Raw genomic sequence first — 25,648 nt, 5'->3', positions numbered from 1 at the left:
GAACTTAAATAGTGTTAAGTAAGTTACAGTATGTTTTATTATTTTGTGGATAGAATATGAATATACTCATTTATATAAACATTTATAGAAATTCATTTTTGTGTGATTGAGTATTGCCAGCACCAAATTAAAACACCAAAACTAGATTTCTAGAAAACCCGCTTTAAGTTGAGTTTTAAGTACATCTTCATTTTTTTCACTCAGTATATAGCCTTTTAGCCATTCTGATAGGTTTTACACCAGACAATACCATTAAAACCTATCTTCCACCCTGGCCCTTCATAGACTCTACTCTTTAATGTAACACACAGGCCACCTAGACTAAATTTCACCCCTTCCTGATAGTCATTTGAGAAATGTGAAAGTGAAAAGAACAACAGCCTTACCTTTTAGTAGGGGGCTCTAAACAGGATATAATAGAAATATAAGGATGGATGAAATAAATCCCACTTAATGTTATAAAAAATAGTTGGATACCTGAAGAGGAAGGACATTTGGCTTTGGGGAAATCTGGGAAAGCTTCTTGGAAGAGATAACAGTTTAGACATTTCTTTAAAGAGGGAATGGCCTGGGTGGGGGTGGGGGGATGAGGGTGAAGGGAGCATTCCATGTGGAAGACACAGTGAGTAAAGGTTCAGAGATGGCAAAGTAAAGGCTGAGAGTTGAGAGTTACAGTGACTTCTTTGGTTCCCACATATGGTTTATAAAGAAGATGGAAGGAGAAAAATAGCAAAGTTAGGTGAAGGTCATATTGTGGGGAGTTTTAAATGTGATAACAGGATGCATGTGTTCTATAGTCCTCAAGGAGTCACTGATCATCTCTTAGTAAATTAATCAGAGCACTGTCTCCGCTTTAGTGCTTCAAGGTACATAGAAGATAGGGTTGGACAAGAAAGTTTCTGATTGGCTCCTCCCTTTGTTTTTAAGCTTGTTGCCTTACGTATTGCATCCTCTTGTGGCCAAGGCATGCATCAAAAGCAAAGTTAACATGGTCACAGCAAGCTACATCACACCAGCACTAAAGGAATTAGAAAAGAGGTAAGTTCAGTTTCAAGAAAGTAGCTCCATGGCATTATTTTTATTTTATTTTTAAATTTTTTTATTGACTTCAGGGAAGGAGAGAGAGATAGAAATATCAGTGGTGGGAGAATCATTGATTGGCTGCCTTCTGCATGCCCCCTACTGGGGATCGAGCCCGCAACACGGGCGTGTGCCCTGACTGGGAATCGAACCCTGACCTCCAGGTTCATAGGTTGACACTCAACCACTGAGCCATGCTGGCTGGGTGTATTAGTTTTATTTCACATTCAACTTTTTCTTCCTCCTGTTTTCACCTGTTGTAGTGTGGACGATGCTGGCATCACAGTCATTGGTGAACTGGGATTGGACCCTGGTCTTGATCACATGCTGGCAATGGAAACGATAGATAAGGCCAAAGAAGTGGGAGCCACAGTGAGTCTCATTTACACCCAAACATTCATTCAGGAAAACATTCAAAGGTCCAGGTTTCTGTGTTTGCAAGCAATCTTTCTATAATTTTGATTAAAGGTGTTGCTATATCCTAGCTTGTACTTTGACCAGAAATTTCAAGTAAAATTCTGTAATGGCAGAAATATCTACATGGTAAAATAATGTCTACCTCTGAGCAATCAATTTTTAGAGAAATATATGCTACTATAATATTTTGGTTTAATAAAATATTTTAGACTGCCTTAAAGATTCTTTAATAAAGTTTGACTTTTAAAAGTGGGAAAAATTCTTTACAATATTATCCATTTATTGGTACATGAAGTATCTTTTATACATGAGAAAGAACTATTGGGCATTAAATGTGATGAATCAGATGAAATGTTTTAGGTTTTATGTGCGTAATATATGTAATCAAATATAGATTCAAATGAATTATAATTACAGTGGAACCTTGGTTCTCGAACGTTATTCATTTGGGACAGATGTATGAAAACTGAAGCATTTTTCCCCATTAGAATAATGTAAATTGAATTAATGCATTCCAGACCCCCAAATGATTCCCTGTTTTAACCTTTATTTTTTATTTTTTTAATGTTTATTTTTTTAAATTTTTTTATTACGTATGTGTCCTTATCCCCACATCCCCCCCCCATTCCCCCACTCATGCCCTCACCCCCCTGTTGTCTGTGTCCATTGGTTAGGCCTATATGTTTGCATATAAGTCCTTTGGTTGATCTCTCCCCCTAACCCCCACCCTCCCCTACCTTCCCTCTGAGGTTTGACAGTCTGATTGATGCTTCTCTGTCTCTGGATCTGTTTTTGTTTATCAGTTTATGTTGTTCATTATATTCCACAAATGAGTGAAATCATGTGATATTTATCTTTCTCTGACTGGCTTATTTCACTTAGCATAATGTTTTACTTATTTTCAGTACATGTCTAATGTACTGTTTAATCTATAAATAAATGCTTTAAAAATAAAAAGAACATTAAATATAAATGAAAATTTAACAAATAGGAAATATACAGTAAAAAAATGAACATTTAATGATAATAATAAGCAGTAACAAAAGTAAAACAATAACTAAACACGAAAATATCCACAGCACAATATCCTGAGGTAAGAGCAGTAAACTGACTCATACTCACACATCCTCTCCTTTATTTGTCACCTGAGAGATGTGTGGCTGATCACACAGGTATCAGCATGAAAGGGTTGTCTGGTTGAGAAGCAAATTGTTGGAGATGGGAGATGTTCAAGAAACAAGGTTTGACTGTATATATATATATATATATATATATTAATTATATCATATACTGATTAGCATATTTAAAGTTGCATATTATAATGTACATAATCAAATTATCATCAAGCATACAATTTAATACCAAGCCAAATTGAATTAATAGTTAGATTTTTAAATAAGCAAAGTGTTAGTCACAATCTCTAGAGGGTTTTTAAAAAATTTAGTATGCATAAAATGTAACTGTGACTTAATCAAATGATATCTGCCTTTTGGGATGTCTTTTGGAAAGCCTTAGTAACTTTAAGAAAGGAAAAACTGTAGCAAGTCTACCTTATGCATGTCATACTCCCTAACTTATGGCTAATTCTTCCTAATTTATTGAATCTTCATTTTACAGATTGAATCTTACATTTCCTACTGTGGTGGGCTTCCAGCCCCTGAACATTCAGACAATCCTTTAAGGTACAAGTTCAGCTGGAGTCCAGTGGGGGTTTTGATGAACATAATGCAGTCTGCCACCTACCTGCTCAATGGAAAGGTGAGGATGCTCATGATAGCTCTAGATACAAACCGGCAGCAACTGCCTGAGGAAGTCCAGACTCTTTCTCCCTGACACCGAGGCCCTTTCCTGCTGGTTGTGCTGCTTGTGCTCCATCCCCTCCTCCTTTGACGTTTCCCAGAGTGTATTATCTGTTCCCTTTAGTCTCCTCACTGTTCCCAGCATGGCCTGTGTTCATTCTTTCCTCTTCTTGCAAGTTGTTTCTGCATTTAGAAAACTCACTTCTCGACTTCTCTGCATGTGAGAATGCTGGTCATCTCGTGGTTTATTTCAGCATGGCACATGATTAGAGTCCCTACTGTGTGCTGGCCAGGGCGCAAGACTCCCAAGGTTGTCACAATGCATGAAGTGACCTCAGAGAACTTACGGCTGGAATGGGGGTGGCTCTTGGAATAGAGCGTTTGGTGGGTCAGAGAAAGACGAATTTCCCCCCAGCTGCTGTGTACCAGAATGTAAGTTCTCTCTGAGTTTGGTATTGAAACCGTGGCTTAAAGAGAATGTTAAGATCATGCAGCCTGGTTTGAAAACATGTTTCACTAACTCCCAAGCGGTTTCTTTCCCCCTTATGGTGGGCAAGACAGACCCTAGGATGATAGCTGCCATCCAGGGAGAGCAGGTCTGAAGTATGCTGAAGTGCCACGGGGTTGAGTTGAACTTGGTGAGAGGGGTTGGGGAGAAGAAAATTAGTGGAGATGTGCTTGGCCTTGAAGGATAAGAAGCTGCCAGGCGGGTCGGATTGCTGCCACTCATTTCTTACAACAACCTTACCAGGTTCATAAGGCAGAAAGCAAACATAAGAAGCTTAGCTAACAGCCACAGTTCAAGAGGTTGCAAATGGCACAGCCAATCTCCAAGTCACATCGGGCTGCCTTCAGAGGTTGTTCTCTGACCAGAAGGAAAGACCCAGATTTGGGGAGAAATGTGGCTGTACTAAGGCTCCTCTTTACATGCGGGGACCTTGTACCCCCTCCCCTCCCCTCGTCCTGGCCCTGCAGGGAGTGATGACTCATGTGATCAGATGTGCACCCTAAAGAGATGCGTCTGGCAGCAGTATTACAAATTCCCAGCATACCTGTGAACCTAAGTGTGTTTTGTATACAAACAAAAGAGGAAAGTTAAATAATTTCTTTAAAAAATATTTTTATTAATTTCAAAGTGGAAGGGAGAGGGAAAGAGAGAAACATCGATGATGAGAATCCTGGGGATCGAGCCTGCAACTTGGGCATGTACTCTTGACCGGAATTGAACCCGGGACCCTTTAGTCCACAGGCCGACACTCTATCCACTGAGCCAAACCGGCTGGGGCTTAAATAATTTCTTTAGAAACCAGGTGAATGTTGTTACCGGCCACGGTCTTCTGAGCCTATGGCGGACAGTTTGGCTCACAGCCTTGCTGCACATTGGAGTCATGGGGCAATTTACAAAACCCGGGTGCCTGGGCCCCGTTCTCAGTGCTTCTGATTCCCCTGGGTGTGGGGATGATTAAAAACTCCCAAAGTGATTCTAATCTGTAGCTGGATTTGAGAAGGACCGATTCAGTGATCAGAGGACCAGAGCTGCACATAGACTGTACTAAACAATCGATGGTGGAAAGATAACACTCATAAGTTTCAGGGTATGAAACAGACCCCTGAGTTCTGGTCCAGGCGGTGGCACCCCTGACAATGTCCCCAAAGGCCAGGCAATTGAAAGGTCCCCTGGAACTCTGTCTCCTGATGTGTAATGTGAGCACCAGTGCTCCATGTAGTTCTCCGAGTCTGTGAATCAAAGGCTTGGGCAAGAAACTCATCCTGATGTTGTCCCAACGACATGTATTTTCCCGATGCCCCTGTCACCTCTGCAGTCCTGGAAAAGAGACTGGCCTAACCTGTGAGTGCAGGAAAAGGTCTTGCTTCATTTGGGCAAAATGCTTCAGGAGGCCATATAAATGATAACAATGAGGGGGTCAGGCGAGTGCTACATAAAGAACAAGGGCTTTGCCCAGCTGGTGTGGCTCAGTGGATAGAGCGTTGGCCTGCGGACTAAAGGGTCCCGGGTTCGATTCCAGTCAAGGGCACATGCCCGGGTTGTGGGCTCTATCCCCAATAGAGGGCGTGCAGGAGGCAGCCAATCAATGATTCTCTCTCATCATTGATGTTTTTATCTCTCTCTCTCTCCCTTTCTCTCTGAAATCAATAAAAATATATTTAAAAAGAAAAAAGAACGAGGGCTTTGATGTCAGTTGGCCTGGCTTCGCGCTCTGGCCCGGCTGGGGCACTAGAACAATCACTTCATCGCTCTGAGCTTTGGGCTCCCGGTTGGAAGATGAACATAACACCCGTCTGCAGGGTTCCTGCCGGAGGGTTCAATGGTGGGGAAAGCTGCGGGGAAAGCAAGAGATTTCAGGCAGCAGAAGTTGTATTTGTTGAATTTGAAGTTTTTCCCTTTCAGCCTGAGCTCCTTTTGTAGAAAGTGCTTTTTGCATCTCTCTGCCTCCGTGGAGGACACCGAGAGCAAACACGATGCTTTTCGTTGCTAAAATGGATACTTTTTTCAAGGTCCTGCTCAAGCTTCCTCTTGCGGGTGCCGCTTTCCCTGACCACTCCAGCCTTCGCTCCCTATTCTTTTGTCTGCACTCCCACACGTTGTCTGTGTCTCAGAATCTTTCAGATGCTGTGTCATTCACTCAGCAACTCAAGTGCGCCAGCCTGTCTCGCAGCCCAGAAGCCTCTCCTGTGTTCTTGTCCCTCCAATCCCTCTGTGACCGTGGAGTGGCCTTACGTTATTCACAGGATCATAAAGGAGGACCCAAGGGACCTCTGGCTTCTGCTTAAAGTTGAAGCCTCAAACTTTCCCAGCGACGTAGGCAGTGGCCCATGAATTAGGATGTGTCTCCTTATCCTATTTTTTTTAATTTAAATTCTTTATTAGTTAAGGAATTACAAATGTGTCCTCATCCCCTCCATTAAACCCCCATCCTTCCTGCCCCCCCCCCCCACTCATGCTCTCATCCCCCTGTTGTCCATGTCCATTGGTTTGGCTTATATGCATGCATACATGTCCTTTGGTTGATCTCTTCCCCTTGCCCCTCCCTCCCCTTCTTTCCCTCTGGGGATTGATAGTCTGATCGCTGTTTCTAATCCTATTTTTAATGACACCTGATTCCCTTCTACATCTCTGGAGACGGTGGTTGTATCTTCCCTTAGTTCTGTGCCCTCCGTGGGGAGAGGGACAGTTTCTGTAACGGTGGCACCTGGGAATGACATGCCGAGCTTCGCCATCCCCTCCGTCAGCCTCCTCTCCCAGCTACCCCCAGCGACACACTGCGTCAGGGCCATGCTTGCTCTGCACACACAGCTCTGAGGGAGGTTTTCTCATCCTCCAGTCAGCCTGCAAGTCAAGTTTACCTTGATGGCCACACCCAGCCTCTCCTTTTTAGGAAATTCTGTTTCTGTAAATGTTGTCAGAAAGTATTTGTGAAATAAAACAAATGTTTAAAAATAGCTGCTGTTGCTCTCTTTGCCTGCAACCATGCTTAGTGTGATTTTCAGGCAAGGATCTGGCACAATCCTGAATGCTGCACCTCGCCAGTCGTACCCCTCTTAAGACGTCCAGAAATAAGCACAATTAAGGGTGTAGACATGGCACAGGAGAAAGAACCCAGGTAAACCTGGGTTCAAATGTGCCTTTGGGTGACTCGGCCTCAGTTTCGCCTTTGAAAAATGGGTTATTGCATGGGTTAAAGGTCATGTTTATGAGGCACCCAGTACAGTGGGTCCTAAGTGATTGTATATTTCCTGTGTTATATTTCTTGTTAGTTCCATAGATGAGCTTATCATCGATTCTCATTGGATGGGAGATGTGTGTGTGTGTGTGTGTGTGTGTGTGTGTGTGTGTGTGTGTGTAAAAGAGTTGGACATAGAGCAACTCTGCTGGGAGTGGGTCTTGCAGCTGAGTATTGTTGAGCCAGAAAAGAAAACATATTCTTTGTCAAATAGATAAATCATTCTTTCTGTCTTTATTTAAGTCATTAATAAAATATTAAACAAGACAGAGCTTATTAATGAATCTTATAATATGTCACTAGAAATAACAGTTCCCAGTTGATATCAAATGATAATGATTACCCAGTAATTTTTGGGTCAAGTTGCTTTAGTATCTGCCAATCTCTAAAGGAATCATTATCATTCACCTTACATTTCCATGTTTTCTTCACAAGTAGACTTGTGAACTAGCTGATTTCTTTCTTATTACTAAGTTGCTGGAATTTAGTCGTCTTTATTGAATTTTTCTTAAAAAATTTTTTCTAACCTTCAAGCAAGTAAACAAGATTTAGAATTGGTATAGGTTATAGAAACGAGATAGGTGTGAAGACCCTGAAGGTTAACACATACTTTCTTAATAAATTTTTCTATTAAAATTTAGAATAAATTTGTTATAAAGAAACTAGAGGGGGGGGAGGAGGGTCCCTCAGCCCAGCCTGTGCACTCTCGCAGTCTGGGACCCCTCAGGGGATGACCACCTGCTGGCTTAGGCCCGCTCCCCGGGTGATTGGGCCTAAGATGGCAATCAGACATCCCTCTGGCAGCCCGGCAGCCCTCGGGGGATGTCCGCTTGCCAGCGGGGAGCAGGCCTAAACTGCAGTCGGACATCCTTAGCACTGCTGAGGAGGCAGGAGAGGCTCCCACCACCACCGCTGTACTGGCAGCCATTAGCCTGGCTTGTGGCTGAGCAGAGCTCCTCCCATGTGAGAGCGCCCTGACACCAGAGGGCAGCTCCTGCATTGAGCGTCTGCCCCCTGGTGGTCAGTGTGTGTCATAGTGACCAGTCATTCCCAGTTGTTCTGCTGTTAGGGTCAGTTTGCATATTACCCTTTTACCATATAGGATAGAGGCCTGGTGCACAGGTGGGGGCAGGCTGGTTTGCCCTAAAGGGTGTCCCGGATCAGGGTGGGGGTCCCACTTGGGTGCCTGGCCAGCCTAGATGAGGGGATGATGGCTCTTTGCAGCTGGTCACACCCCTTTCAGGGTGGGGGTCCCCACTGGGGTGCCTGGCCAGTCTAGGTGAGGGGTTGAGGGCCGTTTTCAGGCTGGTGGGTGACTGAAGCTCCCAACCTCTCCTTTCTTTTTTTTTTTTTATTCTGGAATTTATTAACCTTCTATGGCTATCACTGGAATTGAGAGCCAGCTTTAGCTCTGAGGCTCAGCTCCAGCTCTGATACCTCAGCTGCTGAAAGCAGGTATCTGGGTTTGTTTGGCTTCTATAATTGAAACACTATTGCAGCTCCAGCTCTGAGGCCCGGCTGGCTGAAAGCAGGTTTCTGGGGTTTGTTTAGCTTCTATAATTGCAACATTGTTTCTTAGAGTGCAACTCAGAGCCCAGCAGTGGCAGGCGGGTAACCTTGGCTTCCTCCATCACTGGAGCAAGCAAACCTCCTGCTCGCTTCAGATGCCTGGCTGCCGGCCGCCATCTTGGTTGGCAGTTAATTTGCATATTGCCCCGATTAGCCAATGAGAAGCGTGTCGGAGGTATGGTTAATTACCATATTTGTCTATTATTAGATAGGATAGCACAGAAATGGTTTCCTGAAAATGGTTTCTGTGCAATCCAGAAGAATTTTATCGGGAAATGAAATAAGCATTCCTCACTTCTTTTAGATTCTCAGTCCTGGAGTTTTATTTTTTACTTATTTTTAAAAACACATTTTCATTGATTTCAGAGCATAAGGGGGCGGGGAGGGGAGAGAGAGAGAGAGAGGGAGAGAAGCATCAATGATGAAAGAGAATCTTTGATCAGCTACTTCCTGCACGCCCCATACTGGGGATCGAGCCCATAACCCAGCATGTGCCCTTGACTGGAATCAAACCTGGGACCCTTCAGTTCACAGGCGGATGCTGTGTCCACTGAGCCAAACGGGCTAAGGCCAGTCCTGGAGTTTTAGATGGTTCTTGGCGTTCTGCAAAGTGAGCCTTCTAAGTGCAGAGATTCTACCAGGCCTGACCCTGGTCAGCAGAATACATTTCCTTCTGGGCTTCCACTGTAGAGAGACATACGTTTCCATTTGTCTCTCCAGAACCTACCTACAGATAAGCTCTGAGAATCACTAGGTTTAGCCGAGACTTCTTTGGGTGAATTTGTCATGCAGGGTTATTCTTTGCAGCTTTACTCACATGATCAGCAATTGTTTCCTGTGGTGCAAACAGGACAAGATCCAGCAGCCACACCCCTTCCCTGGGAATCTCAGCCCTGGCTGTCTCATTCCAGGATGTTTTCCGTTATCTCAAGAATGATCGTAAACCTCACCAGCTGAAAGAAAAACTTAGTCCTTTAATCAAAATTAAAGGGGAAAAAAAAAATGCTCCACTGCAGTTGAGTGTGTGCTAGGGGTGGGCTTTGTGTACTAGGACTACTGAGAAATTTAGAGCTTGGGCATTGGGGATTTAACTTCTCACCAGCAGTAATAGTGGGGGCAGCACTTTGAGTTTCACTATATGCTCATTTGGTTGTCTTTCTTGTGAGGGGACATCTCTCCTGCTCCCTGTCCCCAACACACACTGTAGGTTGATGAGTACAGGCTATGAGCTCTTTATAATTGCTCCAGCACAGCTCATGGCACTTGGTGGACATTCAGGAAGTGTTTGTTCAATGAATAAAGGAGTGAATGGAGGCAGGAATTGTGTCTTATCCCTCATATTCCCTCCACAATGAGTGGGATCCAGGCCCGCGGAGTAGGTGCTCGGCAAGCGCTAGCTGTGTGAATGAAATGTCCCAGGCTGGTGCCTGGTGTGGATTCGGAAAGGGGACAGGGTAAAGCCAAAGAACAGTGAGAACATTGCCGTTGTTCTGAGCTTAGAAGCCATTTAAATGAGTATCTGTTGCTTTTAGCTTATTGTTTGCTTAAAAACAAAACCTCAAGGGGACATTATTCAGTGCCATTTAATCCGGGGGCATGAAAATATAGAGAAAACAAGATCTTAGTAAAAAATAAAATGCTTCAGTCAGATTTCCAAGTTTGAAAGAAGAGGGGAACAAGATGAGGAGAGGATGAATTAGGTAAAGGAGGTCAAATATATGGTAGTGGAATAAGACTGGACTTTTACTGGTGAGCATGCCGTAGAGGATACAAATATCAAACGATAATGTTGTAAATCTGAAATTCATAATATATAACCAATTGTTACTCCAATAAATTTATTAAAAAATAATTAAAGTAAAGCTTGGGAGCATACGGCCTTGAGAAGTCTCATACTAGTGAAACAGCTTGAATGTGGAATGCTGTTATGGTAGTTTCAGTAAAGTTTTTTCCAAAAAAAAATTCCCTATTGCTTTCTTTTAAAACTTTGATTTCTTTATGATGCAAATAACAACAGATGGATGCCAGGGGAACATGGTGTAACCTGTGTGCCTTTTCCTCAGGTGGTGAATGCTGAAGGGGGCGTCGCCTTTCTGGATGCGGTGACTCCCATGGATTACTACCCTGGGTTAAATTTGGAAGGCTATCCTAACAGAGACAGCACCAAATACGCTGAAATTTATGGCATTTCGTCTGCTCACACTTTGTTGCGGGGGACACTGAGATATAAGGTAAGCGGCTGTGGTTCAGATGAAACGCATTGCCTGTTCTGATGTGAGTGATGTGTACCCATCATTGTTACTAGAAATCAGAATAATTAAGATGTGGACCACGCTGGAGTCTGTGTCCTCAGGACTCTTGATTGAGAGACATTAGGAGATAGCTCAAAGTGATGTGAGCCAAAAGGGAACTTTAGACCCAGGAGGAGTGGGGGCAGGCAGAGGACTGGCTTCAGGGGTAATGAGTTTTGGGGAGTCAGGTGACCTCGCTGGGACTTGCTTTCTCTTCGCCCCTCAGCTCTGCCTTCAGGGTTTGGCTGCAGTCCCAGGCTCCCAGGGCGGCCGGATGGTGGTAGCATCCCCACCCTCTTAGGTTCAGTGAGAATGAAACGTGCATCTTTCAAAATCTAAAAATGTAATTTTGGTTTCATTAGTGCCTGAGGCCAGTGGGATAAAAGGTGCCAATCAGCTTTGCCCTCTGTTTTATGTCCCTTAAGCTGAAGATGTAGTCAGCATCACTTTTCCTAAAGCAACATCTTTTTTTTTTTTTAAAAAAATAATGTATTGTTATTGATTTCAGAGAGGAAGGTAGAGGGAGAGAGAGATAGAAACATCAAGGAGGAGAGAGAAGCATTGATCCACTGCCTCTTGCACACGTCCTCACCCCCTTCTTTCCCCCCTGGGGATTGAACCTGCAACCCAGGCATGTGCCCTGACCGGAATCAAACTGTGACCTCCTGGTGCACAGGTCAACCACTGAGCCATGCCTGCCAGGCCAAAGCAACATCTTTTTACCACAAAATGAGGTGTAGCTTCTAGAACAGCGGTTCTCAACCTGTGGGTCGCGACCCCTTTGGGGGTCGAACAACCCTTTCACAGGGGTCGCCTAAATATATCCTGCATGTCAGATATTTACATTACGATCCATAACAGCAGCAACATTACAGTTATGAAGTAGCAATGAAAATAATTTTATGGTTGGGGGTCACCACAACATAAGGAACTGTATTAAAGGGTGGCGGCATTAGGAAGGTTGAGAACCACTGTTCTAGAAGCATGAACACAAATGTTCATTACACATTTATTAATCACACAAGAGTAGTTACAAGTATGACCAGATTAAGAGGATTTTATTGAAATAGTTTCCTAGGGCTATTATAACAAGTTACTATGAACTGGGTGCCTTAAAACAACAGAGTTTATTTCCTCATCATTCAGGAGGTCAGAAGTCTGAAGTCAAAGAGTGGGCAGGGCGGGTACCTTCTGAAGGCCTTAAGAAAGAAACTACCCCAGGCCTGTGAGGCTCTCCATACCTTGGTATTTAAAATCACAGCTCTGGCCCTCGCCGTTCTGGCTCAGTAGACAGAGCGTCAGCCTGCGGACTGAAGGGTCCCAGGTTCCATTCCAGTCAAGGGCACATGCCCGGGTTGTGTGCTCAATCCCCAGTAGGGGGCGTGCAGGAGGCAGCCTATCAATGATTCTCTCTCATCATCGATGTTTCTATCTCTCTCTCCCTCTCCCTTCCTCTCTGAAATTTATATATATTTATATATTTTAATTTATATATTTATATATAATTTATATATATATTTAATTTATATATTTTTATATATTTAATTTATATATTTTTATATATATTTATATATTTAACTTATACATATTTATATATATTTATATATATGACTAAACTGAATTTATATATATATTTTATATATATATATATATATATATATATATATGACTAAACTGAATTAGGTTCTTAAAAATAAATAAATAAAATCACAACTCTGCCATCCAGGACGCTTTCGATCCCCTTCCCTGTGTGAGGCGGTGCCGGTGGCACGCGTGTGTGAAGGAATCCCTGAGAAAGTGACTGTGAGAGCACAGGCTATTCCACGGTGCCGGCTCATGAAGACTGCCTTCTGGTTTGCCTCGCTTCTCCTCGAGCTCTGTTTATCCTTAAAGAGAAGACAACCACTACGTCTCTTGCTCTTTAGAGAGTGGTGGCATTTGTTGGCACTTAGCATTTACTTCCAGCATTTCTAGTTCTATTCTATGTATATTTTTATTGTGTCCTGAAATAGATGTTAAGCCCCTGGAGGGCAGGTACATGTACTGTCATGAATGGGATGTCCTCACTGGCCAGGAATCAACTGAGGTGCCTGTGGTGACATCCGAGGGGATCTAGGTACCTCCGGGGCTCCACGTGCCTGGAAGCACAACAGAAGGTCTCGTCTGAATTAAAGCCAGACCAGCCCCAGCTCGGGCACATTTCTTGATTCCTATTTCGAGAGTAGTAACTTCTTGGGGCAAGTGCAGGAATTAGGGTTTTCTGTTAGCTTTAGGTATAGTCGCTTGCCAAACGTGTAGGCCCAGGAACAGAGGGTTTTAAGAGATTTAAGAACTGAACCCAGCTCTCGAGTGCATGGCTGGGAGCCAGGCAACTGAGCCCTGGAGGATGGAAGACATAGCAGTGTTCATGTCCCCGTGTGACAGGGACACCGCGGGTCTTAGGCACCTACCCGTCACCTGCTGTCCTGGCAGACTCAGCTTGATCCCACCTTCCCCGGGGATCTTTTCTTAACTCCTTCTCCTGGACTCCCCTTCCCACATCTGCGTGAGGTCCCCTCCTCTGCGCTCCCACGGCTCTGTCTACCTCTGTCATAGCACTTAGAATATTCTACCGCAGTGTAGTCAACAGCAGTCATGTAGCTTTGCTCACTATGTACCAGGCATTTTTGTTTGTTTGTTTGACTTTCTGTTGGATTCCAGTTTCTTTGTGGGTGAGGACTGCATTGATCATCTCTGTGGCCTCAGCCCCTAGCACAAGTGTGACACATGGGAGCAATTTGCTAAGTGCTTCTTGGTGAATGAATACATACGATACATTTACTTATAGAGATGGCCATAAAAATATATTTCTGAAATTAAGAAATATCTCAGTATTTGAGATATTGGGTGAAGGGATTCTAGAAGCAAGCTGGGGTACTGCTTTTTTGTTTCTCCTGTTTGAAATATATTTGCATTGGATAGCATCAAATAAATGTGAATTCTTTAATTAGTAACCTTTGAACAGCTTGAATAATACAACCTCTCTGAAATGTGAACATTACTAGTTGGCCACACATTAAACGGTGAACTATCCAATGGCTACAGACACTTTGATATGTTAACATTTTATTGCTTCTTAAAATAATTTTACATTTTTCTCTTTCTCCTCCTGCTGCTCCTCCTGCTGCTGCTGCTCCTCCTCCTCCTCATCTTCCTCTTCCTCCTCCGAGCTTTCCACCTCTCTCTCTGCCTCTGTCTCTTAACTGCAGCAGATACAAAGCCCCTTACCCCCACCCCCCATATTTGCTCACAGCATAACATACAGTTATGATCTTCAATCACTTCATCATTCAGAATCTATTCATCCAGTCACTTGTTCTCTCAGCTTGCTGATGAGATGGATAAATGGGTGAGGACACACACACACACACACACACACACATTCTATGCTACTGTTCAGCAGCTGAATAGAGAATTACAATTTGTGTCAAGTGCCATAACAGAGATATATACAAAATGCTACAGAGGAGAAGGGAGTGCGCATTTACCTAGGGCAGTGATGGTGAACCTTTTGAGCTCGGCGTGTCAGCATTTTGAAAAATCCTAACTTAACTCTGGTGCCGTGTCACATATAGAAATTTTTTGATATTTGCAACCATGGTAAAACAAAGACTTATATTTTTGATATTTATTTTATATATTTAAATGCCATTTACAAAGAAAAATCAACCCAAAAAATGAGTTCGCATGTCACCTCTGACACGTGTGTCATAGGTTCGCCATCACTGACCTAGGGGCTCAATAGGTTTGCTGAGCTTGATAGTAAGGGAGGAGTAAACACTTCCTTGATGGAGAAGGGGGCTCCCCATTCCAGGCACAGGGCCAGTGTGCACAGAGGCCCAGGTCTCTGAAGAGCACCATTCCATTCGGGAATGGTGAGTGGTGGAGATGATGATAGTGAGTAGGCTAGAGGGGCATATTGGGATGGATTTTATGTAATAGGCCAAGGACTTCAGACTTCTCCTGTAGATAATGAAGAACACATGAGGAATTTTTATCAGAGTTATGACATTTTAGAAAAATCTTTCTGGTCTACTTTCCCCCCTGCTCTGTATAGGCATTAGAATGGTGGCTCTTAATCATTAGAATGGATTTCCTGCTTTGGGGAGCTATTCTTAAAACGTCCTTCTTCCATTAGGAGAGAGAACAACTGTTCTATTGAATACTGTTTGCTGAACTGAAATTTGACGCAGAAGGAAATTGCCTTCCTGCTGCCAGAGAATACCACTCGATGGCCCCAGAAACAGCAGTCAGCACCCCAGTCTCTCAAGGCCGCTTATTTAAACAGTGGAATTGTTGCTGACACTATTGATTTTGTTTTGAACCTGAAGGAGGCTGCATCCACAGGAGCCACGCAGATGCAGATGACTGCTTTCAGCCTGTGTTCTAAACAAGTTGTAAACATAGAGCCCTCTTTCCAAAAACACTTAAAATAGTTTTTTGAAGAGAAAATTTTCATACACTGCTTAATCCTTCTCCTTGCAGGGATATGCCAAAGCCTTGAATGGACTGGTGAAACTGGGTCTTATAAACAGAGATGCATTTCCAGCGCTTCGACCCGAGGCCAAGCCTCTCACCTGGGTGAGTAGTTCCACAATGATATGCATTCTGACTGGTTAGGTGTGAACTTGGTTTGGGCCAGCTAAAGGGCCCATTGTGTGGCTTACCCGCAGCAAGGTAAACCCTAGCCCAAAGGCCCCTTCCCGTTCACTGTTGTGGGAGGATGGAGGCAGGATGGAGAGAGCTTGGAGGCTGACTCTGGGCCTATTTCCTCAGCAAGTTCTAGCACTTGGTGGCTCCCTCACTCCAGGAAGAGATGGACTTGTCCTCCGCACTGGGCTCTGGGCTCTGACACTGGCCTCCGTGGTGACCCAGTGGGAGGAGTTAAGTCTGGGCCTCCTGCCACTGATAGCACAGGAGGGCTGCTGGTACCACAGAACTGCTTCCTAACCCGCGAATCCCAACAGTTCTTTCATTCGGCCATTTGTAACCAAGTGTAATTTGAATTTTCAGTTCCCGAGTTCACCCCACATCTGTGTTGTATTAAAATCAATTAAAATTGGAAGATTTCCCCCCAGGTGGCTCAGTTGTTTGGGTGTTGTCCTGTGCATGAAAAGGTTGCTGTTTTGATCCTGTGTCAGGGGATATGGTTTCAGGCTCTAACCCCTGTAGGGGTCATGCAGAAGGCAGCCAATTAATGGTTCTCTCTCACATCGATGTTCCTCTCTCTCTCTCCCTCTTCCTTTCACTCTCTAAAAAAATCAATTAAAAAATCTTTTTGAAAAATCCTAGAGGTTCAGTGTTGGAAGGGACTTTGGAGGCTTGGAACTAAATGTAAAGTAGAGCTTCCACTATCTGCTAGGAATTAACTTGTTACTAGCTGGTCATCTAACTCAATGTGCCCATATTCTAATAGAAATGCCAGAAATTTATCATAGGAGAAAAGGATCAATATTGCAAATCTTTATAAGTCTCCCCAAAGAAACTTTGGCATTCTTGTTGGTCAATTGCTTTTTAATTCAGTTATTTTGTGTGTCTGAGAGTCTTTCCAATTCAAGTCTTACCATCCACAAATGTACTGGTTGGACAGAAGTGAATAAGTATCTAGAGGGTGAATATGGGAGTGAGGCAGTTGCATTGGGAAGGCTGGTACAGGTATTCTTAGAGCTGGTCCAAGTATCTTGGTAGCTACAGTCTCGAGTAAGGATGGACAAACATTTTTTTTAAAGACCAAATTAAAAATATATTTGGTTTTATGGGCCAGCGATGTCTGTCAGACTACACAATTCTGACATAGACAATAGATCAACACATGAGCAGGTTTTACTAGTAATAAAACTTTTTACTTGCAAAGCCAGGTGGTGAGCCAAATTTGACCTGTGAACCAGTTTGATTTTCCTTAACCAGGGGTGGGGCCACTTGAATATTTATAATATTATTTGCGGGCCATACAAAAATATCAAAAATTAGCCTGCTATATTTGGTCAAACATTTAATTAACTCACCCCTTATGCCTTGGCAGGGCCAGACTGAATGATTTAGTGGGCCTTCTACGGCCCGAGGGCTAGACATTCCCCACCCCTGCAATCTAAAGCATAATTTTTCCCTTGAGAGACTGAAAAAAACTCTTGTCTAGAAAGTAGAAAAAGCTATGGCCACTGTTTAAGTTTTCTTCTTTGAGATTTTATTATCTGCAAGGTCTTTTTCATCTCTGGAACCTACAAAATAACTTTGGTTGCTACTAGCAACCAAAGCAATAAGCCACTTCATTCTGGCCAAAATGGATGGCTAGAGGGTGAGGGGGGAATGGGTGAAAAAGTGATGGAGAGGATACGCAAAGACAGGATATGTGATGTCATTATGATACCATCTGTTTAGTATTGATTTAATGTTATGGCCCATTTTTATTGCTGAAATATCATTCTGGAACACCGTGCATTTATTGATGTGTGGGTGTGCAGACACATGTGTATGCACATGTGTGCATTACAGTTTACTATTTCTAATTTAATTTTAGGTGCATTTGAGGTCCAATGTCTTAACAAAATACTTTCTCAACTTGTTTATTCTATTAGGAACTTAGTTTTCATTTTTGTTTTTCTAACCAGAAAGAGCTACTGTGTGATCTAGTTGGGATTCCGCCCTCCTCCACGCAAGACGCGCTTAAGGAAGCTGTCTTGAAGAAACTAGGCGGAGACAGCACCCAGCTGGAGGCTGCTGAACGGTAGGCACCCACCAGTCAACGCAGAGCTAACTATTGGGTAGATGATCCCTTAATCCTTTTCCATCAAAGAAAGGTCAGAATAAAACCAAACGTTTTACATTGCCTTTGGCTAATTTGCTGCTCTAGTGCTGGCCTGTTTTAGAGAGATTAACATATACCATGGTCATGTGGGGGTGAGATGTCGATTGAGAGAAAAATTCAGTGGCAATTATAACTTGGGAAATACTTATTTTGAGACACTTTACTACTCAGTACTCAAGACAGGTGGGATTTTTTTTTTCTCCTCTGGAGAATCACCCAGTCGTTTTCCAACTGTTTTAAAACATTTGTTCACACAGCGGTGGCACATTCTGCTGTCATCCTTAATGTGGGAGAACGAACCCGCGAGAGAATCTCATAAAAAGCTTTGCAATAGCGTGGATTTCCAATGTGCTAGTTCTGCTCCAGAGAGTGCTGCCCGGGAGAGTCTGGGGATGATTCTAAAGGTTGTAACATGACTGTTGTTATCATTATTTTACAATTTAGGGGAGTCCTATGCCTTGAACTGTCATTTTGGGATTCTTCCCTTCAAGGTGAAATCCACGGAGGGCTCCCTCTGCTTCCCAAGTGGGAATGTGCACAGGCCTTGTACTAACGCAGCCATCTCTTGTGCTCCTCAGGTTGGGCTTGCTTGGGGATGAACAAGTCCCTCGGGCAGAGTCTGTTGTGGATGCACTTTCCAAGTATTTGGCCATGAAACTTTCCTACGGTAAGCCATTGGCCATTAGCTGAACAGCTCAGAAGAAGAACCATACAATGTAGTCAGTATAACCAGCAAATTATGTTAGGGGGCTGGAGCCAAGCAGTAGGAATGGGGTAGTATGATATGAGGGAAAGAGCTCTTGACTTTTTTCAGAGGGAAAATTGAGAGAACTGTAAAGTAAGAATGAATTTGGGCCCAGCCAGTGTGGTTCTGTGGTTGAGCATCAACCTATGAACCAGGAGGTCAAGGTTCTATTCCCAGTCAGAGCACTTGCCTGGGTTGTGGGCTCGAGCCCCAGTGAGGGGCGTGCAGGAGGCAGCTGATCAATGAGTCTCTCTCATTGTTGATTTTCTTTCTTTCTTTCTCCCTTCCTTCCTCCCTCCCCCCCTCCCTCCCTCCCTCCCTCCCTTTCTCTCTCTCTCTCTCTCTCTCTCTCTTTATTTTTCTAATGTTTTTATTGATTTCAGAGAGAGAAGGGAGAGGGAGGGAGAGAAACATCCATGATGAGCGAGAATCATCCATGGGCTGCCTCCTGTAGGCCCTCTACCGGAGACAGAACCCACAACCCCACCTGTGCCTAGAGATGGGATCAACCATGACCTCGTGGTTCATGGGTCAACGCTCAGCCACTAAGCCAAACCTGCTGGCTCTTTTTATTTTTTAATGGGGCTACTTGGAAATTTTAAATTACATACTTTGCTCACAGTCTATTTCTGTTGCACAGTGCTGCGCTATAGGTTAAAGAATTCCGGATTCAAGTCTCCAGCCTGCACCCCAGCTGGAGTTATAGATCCATACATAGTTCAGCTATCTAAGTGGTGCCTGTCTAATGATCATCTCTAATGCAGAACTCTTCATTTACACACACACATCCTCACCCCAAACCTGTTTCTGCCCACTCTAACCCATTTCAGTGAATTACCTAAGCATCCTTCATTGTTGATGTTTCTCTCTCTCTCCCTCTCCCTTCCTCTTTCTCTAAAATAAATACTTTTGTAAAAAATATATTTTATTGATTTTTTTACAGAGAGGAAGGGAGAGAGATAGAGAGTTAGAAACATTGATGAGAGAGAAACATCGATCAGCTGCCTCCTGCACATCTCCTACTGGGGATGTGCCCGCAACCCAGGTACATGCCCTTGACCGGAATCGAACCTGGGACCTTTCAGTCCGCAGGCCGACGCTCTATCCACTGAGCCAAACCGGTTTCGACGATAAATACTTTTTTAAATAAAAAGAATGAACTTGGGTAATATGTAAAAGGAAAATATTATTAGTTTTACTTGTAATTTTTAGCTCATTTGGAAAAACTGCAGGAGCATTTTTGAGAGAAAGTGGATGGCCGCTGTGGCAGAGCCCCCGTGCCTGTACCCGGCTGTAGTGATGGTAACCTGGATAGCAGACTGTGATTTGAGTCATCATTTCCTTGAATTTTCCAATGGGTCTCTGAGCTACAAAGTATAGCTAGTTGTCTAAGAACCATGTCTAAGGGGAGGGAGACTTGTGAGAGGAAAGGGCAGCAGGAGAGGAAATACAATATTGGGGTTGTAATGACGGTGGCATTTTATAATGTCTGTTTACTTACTTTAAGGTCCTGGAGAGAAAGATATGATTGTGATGAGAGACAGCTTTGGAATCAGACATCCTTCTGGGCATTTAGAAAATAAAACTATTGACCTTGTGGTTTATGGAGACATCAATGGCTTTTCAGCCATGGCTAAGACTGTGGGGTTCCCCACCGCGATGGCAGCCAAGATGCTGCTAGATGGTAAGTTCTTTCATCTCCTTATCATCTTCAAGTCGTTCGGTGCCTGGGCATCCAATAACTATTCTTGAGTATGACCCTGCGTTCACTAAAAGTGAGCCCTCTCAGAAGATCCAGGCGCGGCTGACTGGGAGTGACTCCGTGGGAGTGACAAACATGGGCTTTGGAGTTAGCACCGCCTTCTCTCCCAGCTCAGTCATAGATGGCTGAGCGATGAGGTGCAAGTTACTCAGCATCTCTGAGCCAGAGTTCCCTCATCTTCAAACTGGGGATCGTCATCGCCGATTCATAGGGTTGTTGTGATGCTAAAGTGAAATAATATGTAAAGCTCCTGCCACATGGTGGGGCCTCCAAGCAGTGTGAACTCCCTTTCTTTTTTTTCTTTTTTTTTTTTTAATATTTGGGAGGTTGTAACACTGAAATAGCAAAGGGCATTCACTTCCAGGTCTTCGAACATAGAGACCAGGTTTTTTTTTTTTTTTAAATTTTGTTTTTTGCTGTGAAGCACTCGCTTTATTGAGACCATGTTTTATTAATCTTCATGTCTCAGTATGTTATGAGTACTCAATAAATATTTTGAACAGAATGAATTCAAATTTTAACTCTTCACTCTTCCCTGAAGATCATGTAATAAGTTCAAGTAAGCATTACCTCTGAACACAATGCCCCATTTGGCCCATGTGAAAGTGTGAGGAGAGTAGAAAACATCAAAGCATATCAATGTCAAATGATGAGAAGATGTATCTACAATAGCATCTCAGCTAATATCACGTTAAACCATGTACTTAGTTATTGCAGAACAAGGGTGATGACGTGATGAAGGATCAGGTAATAATGGCCTTTAAGGAATGTGTCCAGACTTACTGTTTCAGCAACAGACAGACACCCATGCCCAAATAACCAGGTGGGCTTTAATTCGTTCTGTTGGGTATTATGCTTTTAAATAAAATGAAATCAGCAAATAAAGGGGTTAATGCAGTCAAATGTATAAATTCTGACACTATCCTTAAGTCCAGTTGTGTTTTTAATCTAAAATTGATTAAATAATAATTTAATAGGGGACATTTAAGCAGCTATTTTAAAAATGTTTAGGCCTCCAATAATTCATTGACTCTGACTTGACTGTTATATGGAGACCCTTGTTGCAGAAATGAGCATTTAATACCACCTTTAAAATGGTAACTACAAATTTTCTTTCAGGTGAAATTCATGCTAAAGGCCTAATTGGACCCTTTTCAAAGGAGATCTATGGACCAATATTGGAGCGAATTAAAGCAGAAGGCATTATCTATACAACACAGAGCACAATCAAACCTTAATTGAGAATTATATTTTACTTTTATCTTCCCAAGCAATACAGCTCTGAACATTTGTGCAACAAACATGTTTGCTACAGTACTATTTTAAAGTATAAAACATATATTTTGATTGTCATTACAATGATGTTTTTAAAATATAAATCTCTATTTTCTTATGCAAATATTTGGAACAGGATATGCCAGTAATTACCAGAGAACTTTAATAATTCTATCATGTATTTTTTCACGTGTGTGTAAAAGTGATGATGATTGTATTATTTGTTAATTTATTGTGCAACTGTTTTCCTACAAGAATATATTTTCCTATATTCAGCAGATGAAGTTTCATCTTTTTAGATAGAAAATATTTCCTCAACATCACAGAAATGCAAAGGATCCTAAAAGACTACTACAATGATATGCCAACAAATTGAAAAACCTAGAAAAAATGGATAAATTTTTGGAGACATACACCTTCTAAGACTGAGTCATGAAGAAATAGAAACTCTGAGTAGACCAATTATAGGTAATAAAATTGAATCAGTAAATTAAAAACTTCCCCTAAAGTCCAGAATCTGATGGCTTCCCAGGTGAATTCTACCAAACATTTAAGAAGCATTAACACTTACCTTTCTCAAATCATTCCAAGAAATTGGAGAGGAAGGAACACTTCCAAACTCATAGGAATAGATTGAGAGTCCAGAAATAACTCTCACATTTATGGTCAATAGATTATTGAAAAGGTTACTAAGACGATTTACTAGAGAAAAATAGTGTTTTTATCTATTGGTGCTGGAACAACTGAATATCTACATGCTTAGAAATGAAGTTGGACCCTTACCTCACAGCACATATAAAAATTAAGTCAAAGCGAACCAAGGGCCTAAATATAAGAGCAAACACAATGAAACTATTAGGAAAAATTATAGGCATAAATCTTCATGACCTTGGTTTTATGGCAATAATTTCTTAAATAAATGAAACCAAAAGCACAAGAAACAAAAGGAAAAGAAAATTGGACATCATCAGGATAAAAAACCTTTTTGCTTCCAAGGGTACCATCGAAAAAGCAAAATGACAATTCAAAGAATGAGAGAAAATGTTCGCAAATCATATATCAGGTAAGGGAGGAACTTGTATTTAGAATACATAAAGAACTACTATAACCCAATAAAAAGACAAAGATCCCAAAGTAAAGAAATGGACAAAGGATCTGAATTGACAGTTCTCCAAAGAAGATAAACAAAAGGCTATCAGCACATACAAAGATGCTCAACATCATTAGCTATCAGAGAAATGCAAATCAAACTTACAACGAGGCATCACTTCATACTCACCAAGATAGTTGTAATAAAAGCATGCTGGTGAGGATGTAGAGACATCAGAAGCCCTCATAAAGGCCTGATGGAAATGCAAAATGGTGCCGTTGCTTTGGAAAACAGTTCAGCGCAAAGGCTAAACATAGTTACCATATGGCCCAGCAATTCCACTCTTAGGTATATACACAAGAGGAGTGAAAACATACTATGTCCATGCAAACTTGTAAAGAAATGTTTGTAACAGCATTATCCATGATAGCCAATAATGAAAACAATCCAAACGTCAGTCAACTAATAAATGCATAAACAAAAGGTGTATTCATACAATGGAATATTTGACAATAAAAAAATACATGAATTACTAATACAGGCTACAAGATGGATGGACCTTGAAAGCATTGTGCGAAGTGGAAGAAGCCAGACAGAGAAGGCCACATAGATGATTTCATTTATATAAAATGTCCAGATTAGTCAAATCTGTATATAGAGAAACTAGATTAGAGGTTACTTAGAGTTGGAGGTGAGCGGAAGTAACTACTGATGAGTTGGGGGTTCCTTTTTGGGGTGATGAAAATATTGTACAGTTGATTGTGGTAATGGTGGATAATTCTGAATATCCTAAAAAAAAAATCACTGAGTTATATACTTTGAATATACATTGTATGAGATGTGAATTAGATCTCAAGTTGTTAAAAAAGAGATTCGATTACAATTTGTTGGCTCCTTGGGAAAAACATAATATATAACTAATAAAAATTTTATAATTAGTTATACAGATAAACTAAATACTTGTGTGACTTTCACTGACTGTGCTCATATCCTGGCATCTAAAACTAATTCCACCCTTGAAATAGCAGAGATTAGATGTGGAGTATATGAAAGTCGAGCAAGCATCTAAGCTATTTGAAAGGATCAAAGTTGATTTAAGGCCTGGTCCTACCTATCACAAATATGTACTATATGGAGAGCAATAATCTGTTAATAAGTAAAGACATTCTGTTATGGAAGTGTTTACCTCAGCATTGAGTTTAACATAATGAATTTGGAAATAGAACTTGATTCCACCCCCAGCCTTGAAGAGTGCCCTGATGGAATGGGAACCAGGGAACTAGCCCCTTGCGTGGGAGTGGGAACTTGTTGAGACCTCGATATAATGAACTGCTTTGGGTCTTATGATAACAGTGATAAAGGGCATGTGATCACAGGGCTGGTTTAATGTCAGCGCTAGAAAAGGAAATGGCAGTAAGCGCCAGAAAAGACATTGGCTTTTGGTAACAAACTTTCCAACAGAAATTTCAATAATAAAGATGGTGGTGGTAGGATCTGGGGATGAATGGATAGCTTATAGTTAATAAGCATATGACTCTCTCAGAGGGTCAGGAAACTTATATGGTAAATAAATATTTTAGGCTTTGAAGGCTAAGGGGTGTCACAGCTGCTATTTTCTGCCTTTGTCGTGTGAACGCAGCCATTGATGGCACCTAAATGAGTGGACATGATTGGTACCATTAAAACTTTATGAAAACAGGTGATGGGCCGACTTGGCCCTTGAGCCATAGTTTGTGAGCCCCTGGTCTAACCATGTTGGTAGCCTTAATGTCCACATCTTCCAGATCTTTCTACCTTTTTGGCCTCTTTCAGATTCTATTTTCTATTGTCCATTTTTCCTTGTCCTAAACCCTTGAGATAGTAGACCCTGGGCCTCTGAGAAGCACTGTGATTAGTTGTCCAATATGCTAGTTGTTTTCTTCTACGTGAAATGAGGGTAACAGAGACTCATAGGATTGTTATAAAGGTTAATGGGAGAATAAAAGCCTGTTACCTAGTAGATGTTCCAGAAGATTAGCATTCCCTCTTTAGCAATAACATTTTTGCCTGAAGTTTATGTTAAAGTTAATGAGATTTTAGCTTTGAGGTGCTTTTTTTTCAATCTTTTGGATAACTTTGGAGGACTCCTCAAACATCCATGCTGCTTAAATGAACTATAGATGTATCTGCTCCACAACAAGAGTCTTAAAGTGGTCATAGAGTAGAAAGGACCAAAATAATAATTTGGCCAGGCCTCTGATGTTGCAGAAGAGAAAATGTGTCTTACAAAGTTAAATGATTTGAAATCTCTTATTTATATCACATACTAGGGGCCCAGTGCACGAATTCATGCACCTTGGAAGAAACTGTGGGCTGCAAGGCTACAGTGGGCTCAGGGGTGGGTCTCGGCCCATCCTCTGCACGTCCACCCAGCCCCTCCCACCGCAGCCCCCAGTCCCCTTTCTGCTGGTAGCCCTGCTCCCACCGCTGCCACTTACACCTGCTGATGGCGCCAAGCAATCAGGACCGAAGCCGGTGCCAGCAGCGGGTGTGAGCAGCAGCTCTGGTGCTGGCAGCGGGTGTGAGTGGGGCTGTCGCCGGCAGCGAGTGTGAGAGGCAGCTGCTGGCCCCAATCGTCCCTCAGGAGCAGGGGGAGATGGAGAAGCCTCTCGCACACATCCATGGTGTGCTGTCAGCAGGTGCCAGAGGCGGCTGCCGGCCCCAGCAGTGAGTGTGAGTGGGGCTGGCACCAGCAGCAGCTTTGAGTGCCAGGCGGGACCGTGGCTCAGTGCAGGAACAAAGAATTTTCAGTAACCACCAGAGGCTCGCCCAGATGACAGCAACTGGCGCCCCTGCTCACCTGCTTCACCATCCTGCTGTAGCCGATGCCCGCCATCTTCTGCACATGCCCCTTGGTGGTCAGCGCACATAGCTACTGGTTGTTCGGTTGTTCTGTCGTTTGGTCTATTTGCATATTAGGGTATATATATATATATATATATATATATATATATATATATATATATATATTTCTATGTGTTCCAGCTTGCTTTC

General features: G+C 42.5%; 1 protein-coding gene across 1 annotated transcript in view; it reads left to right on the top strand.

The window, feature by feature from the left end:
- The window catches only part of AASS (aminoadipate-semialdehyde synthase), a gene marked incomplete at its 5' end in the record, with an annotated part of 60,552 nt that extends 37,897 nt beyond the window's left edge, over nucleotides 1-22,655 (top strand). The window contains 9 exons of the mRNA XM_081102633.1: nucleotides 928-1,038; nucleotides 1,344-1,452; nucleotides 3,115-3,255; nucleotides 10,672-10,839; nucleotides 15,424-15,519; nucleotides 17,547-17,662; nucleotides 18,322-18,410; nucleotides 19,996-20,172; nucleotides 21,370-22,655. Of these exons, the coding sequence (XP_080958759.1) occupies nucleotides 928-1,038; nucleotides 1,344-1,452; nucleotides 3,115-3,255; nucleotides 10,672-10,839; nucleotides 15,424-15,519; nucleotides 17,547-17,662; nucleotides 18,322-18,410; nucleotides 19,996-20,172; nucleotides 21,370-21,488 (1,126 nt within the window). The 3' untranslated portion in view covers nucleotides 21,489-22,655. The remainder of the gene's footprint in view (nucleotides 1-927; nucleotides 1,039-1,343; nucleotides 1,453-3,114; nucleotides 3,256-10,671; nucleotides 10,840-15,423; nucleotides 15,520-17,546; nucleotides 17,663-18,321; nucleotides 18,411-19,995; nucleotides 20,173-21,369) is intronic.
- Between the last annotated feature and the right edge of the window lie 2,993 nt (nucleotides 22,656-25,648).

This window comes from Myotis nattereri (genome assembly GCF_964212035.1).
Source record: "Myotis nattereri genome assembly, chromosome: 11".
Taxonomy (NCBI): Eukaryota; Metazoa; Chordata; class Mammalia; order Chiroptera; family Vespertilionidae; genus Myotis; species Myotis nattereri.
This window is presented reverse-complemented; position numbering and strand designations above follow the sequence as displayed.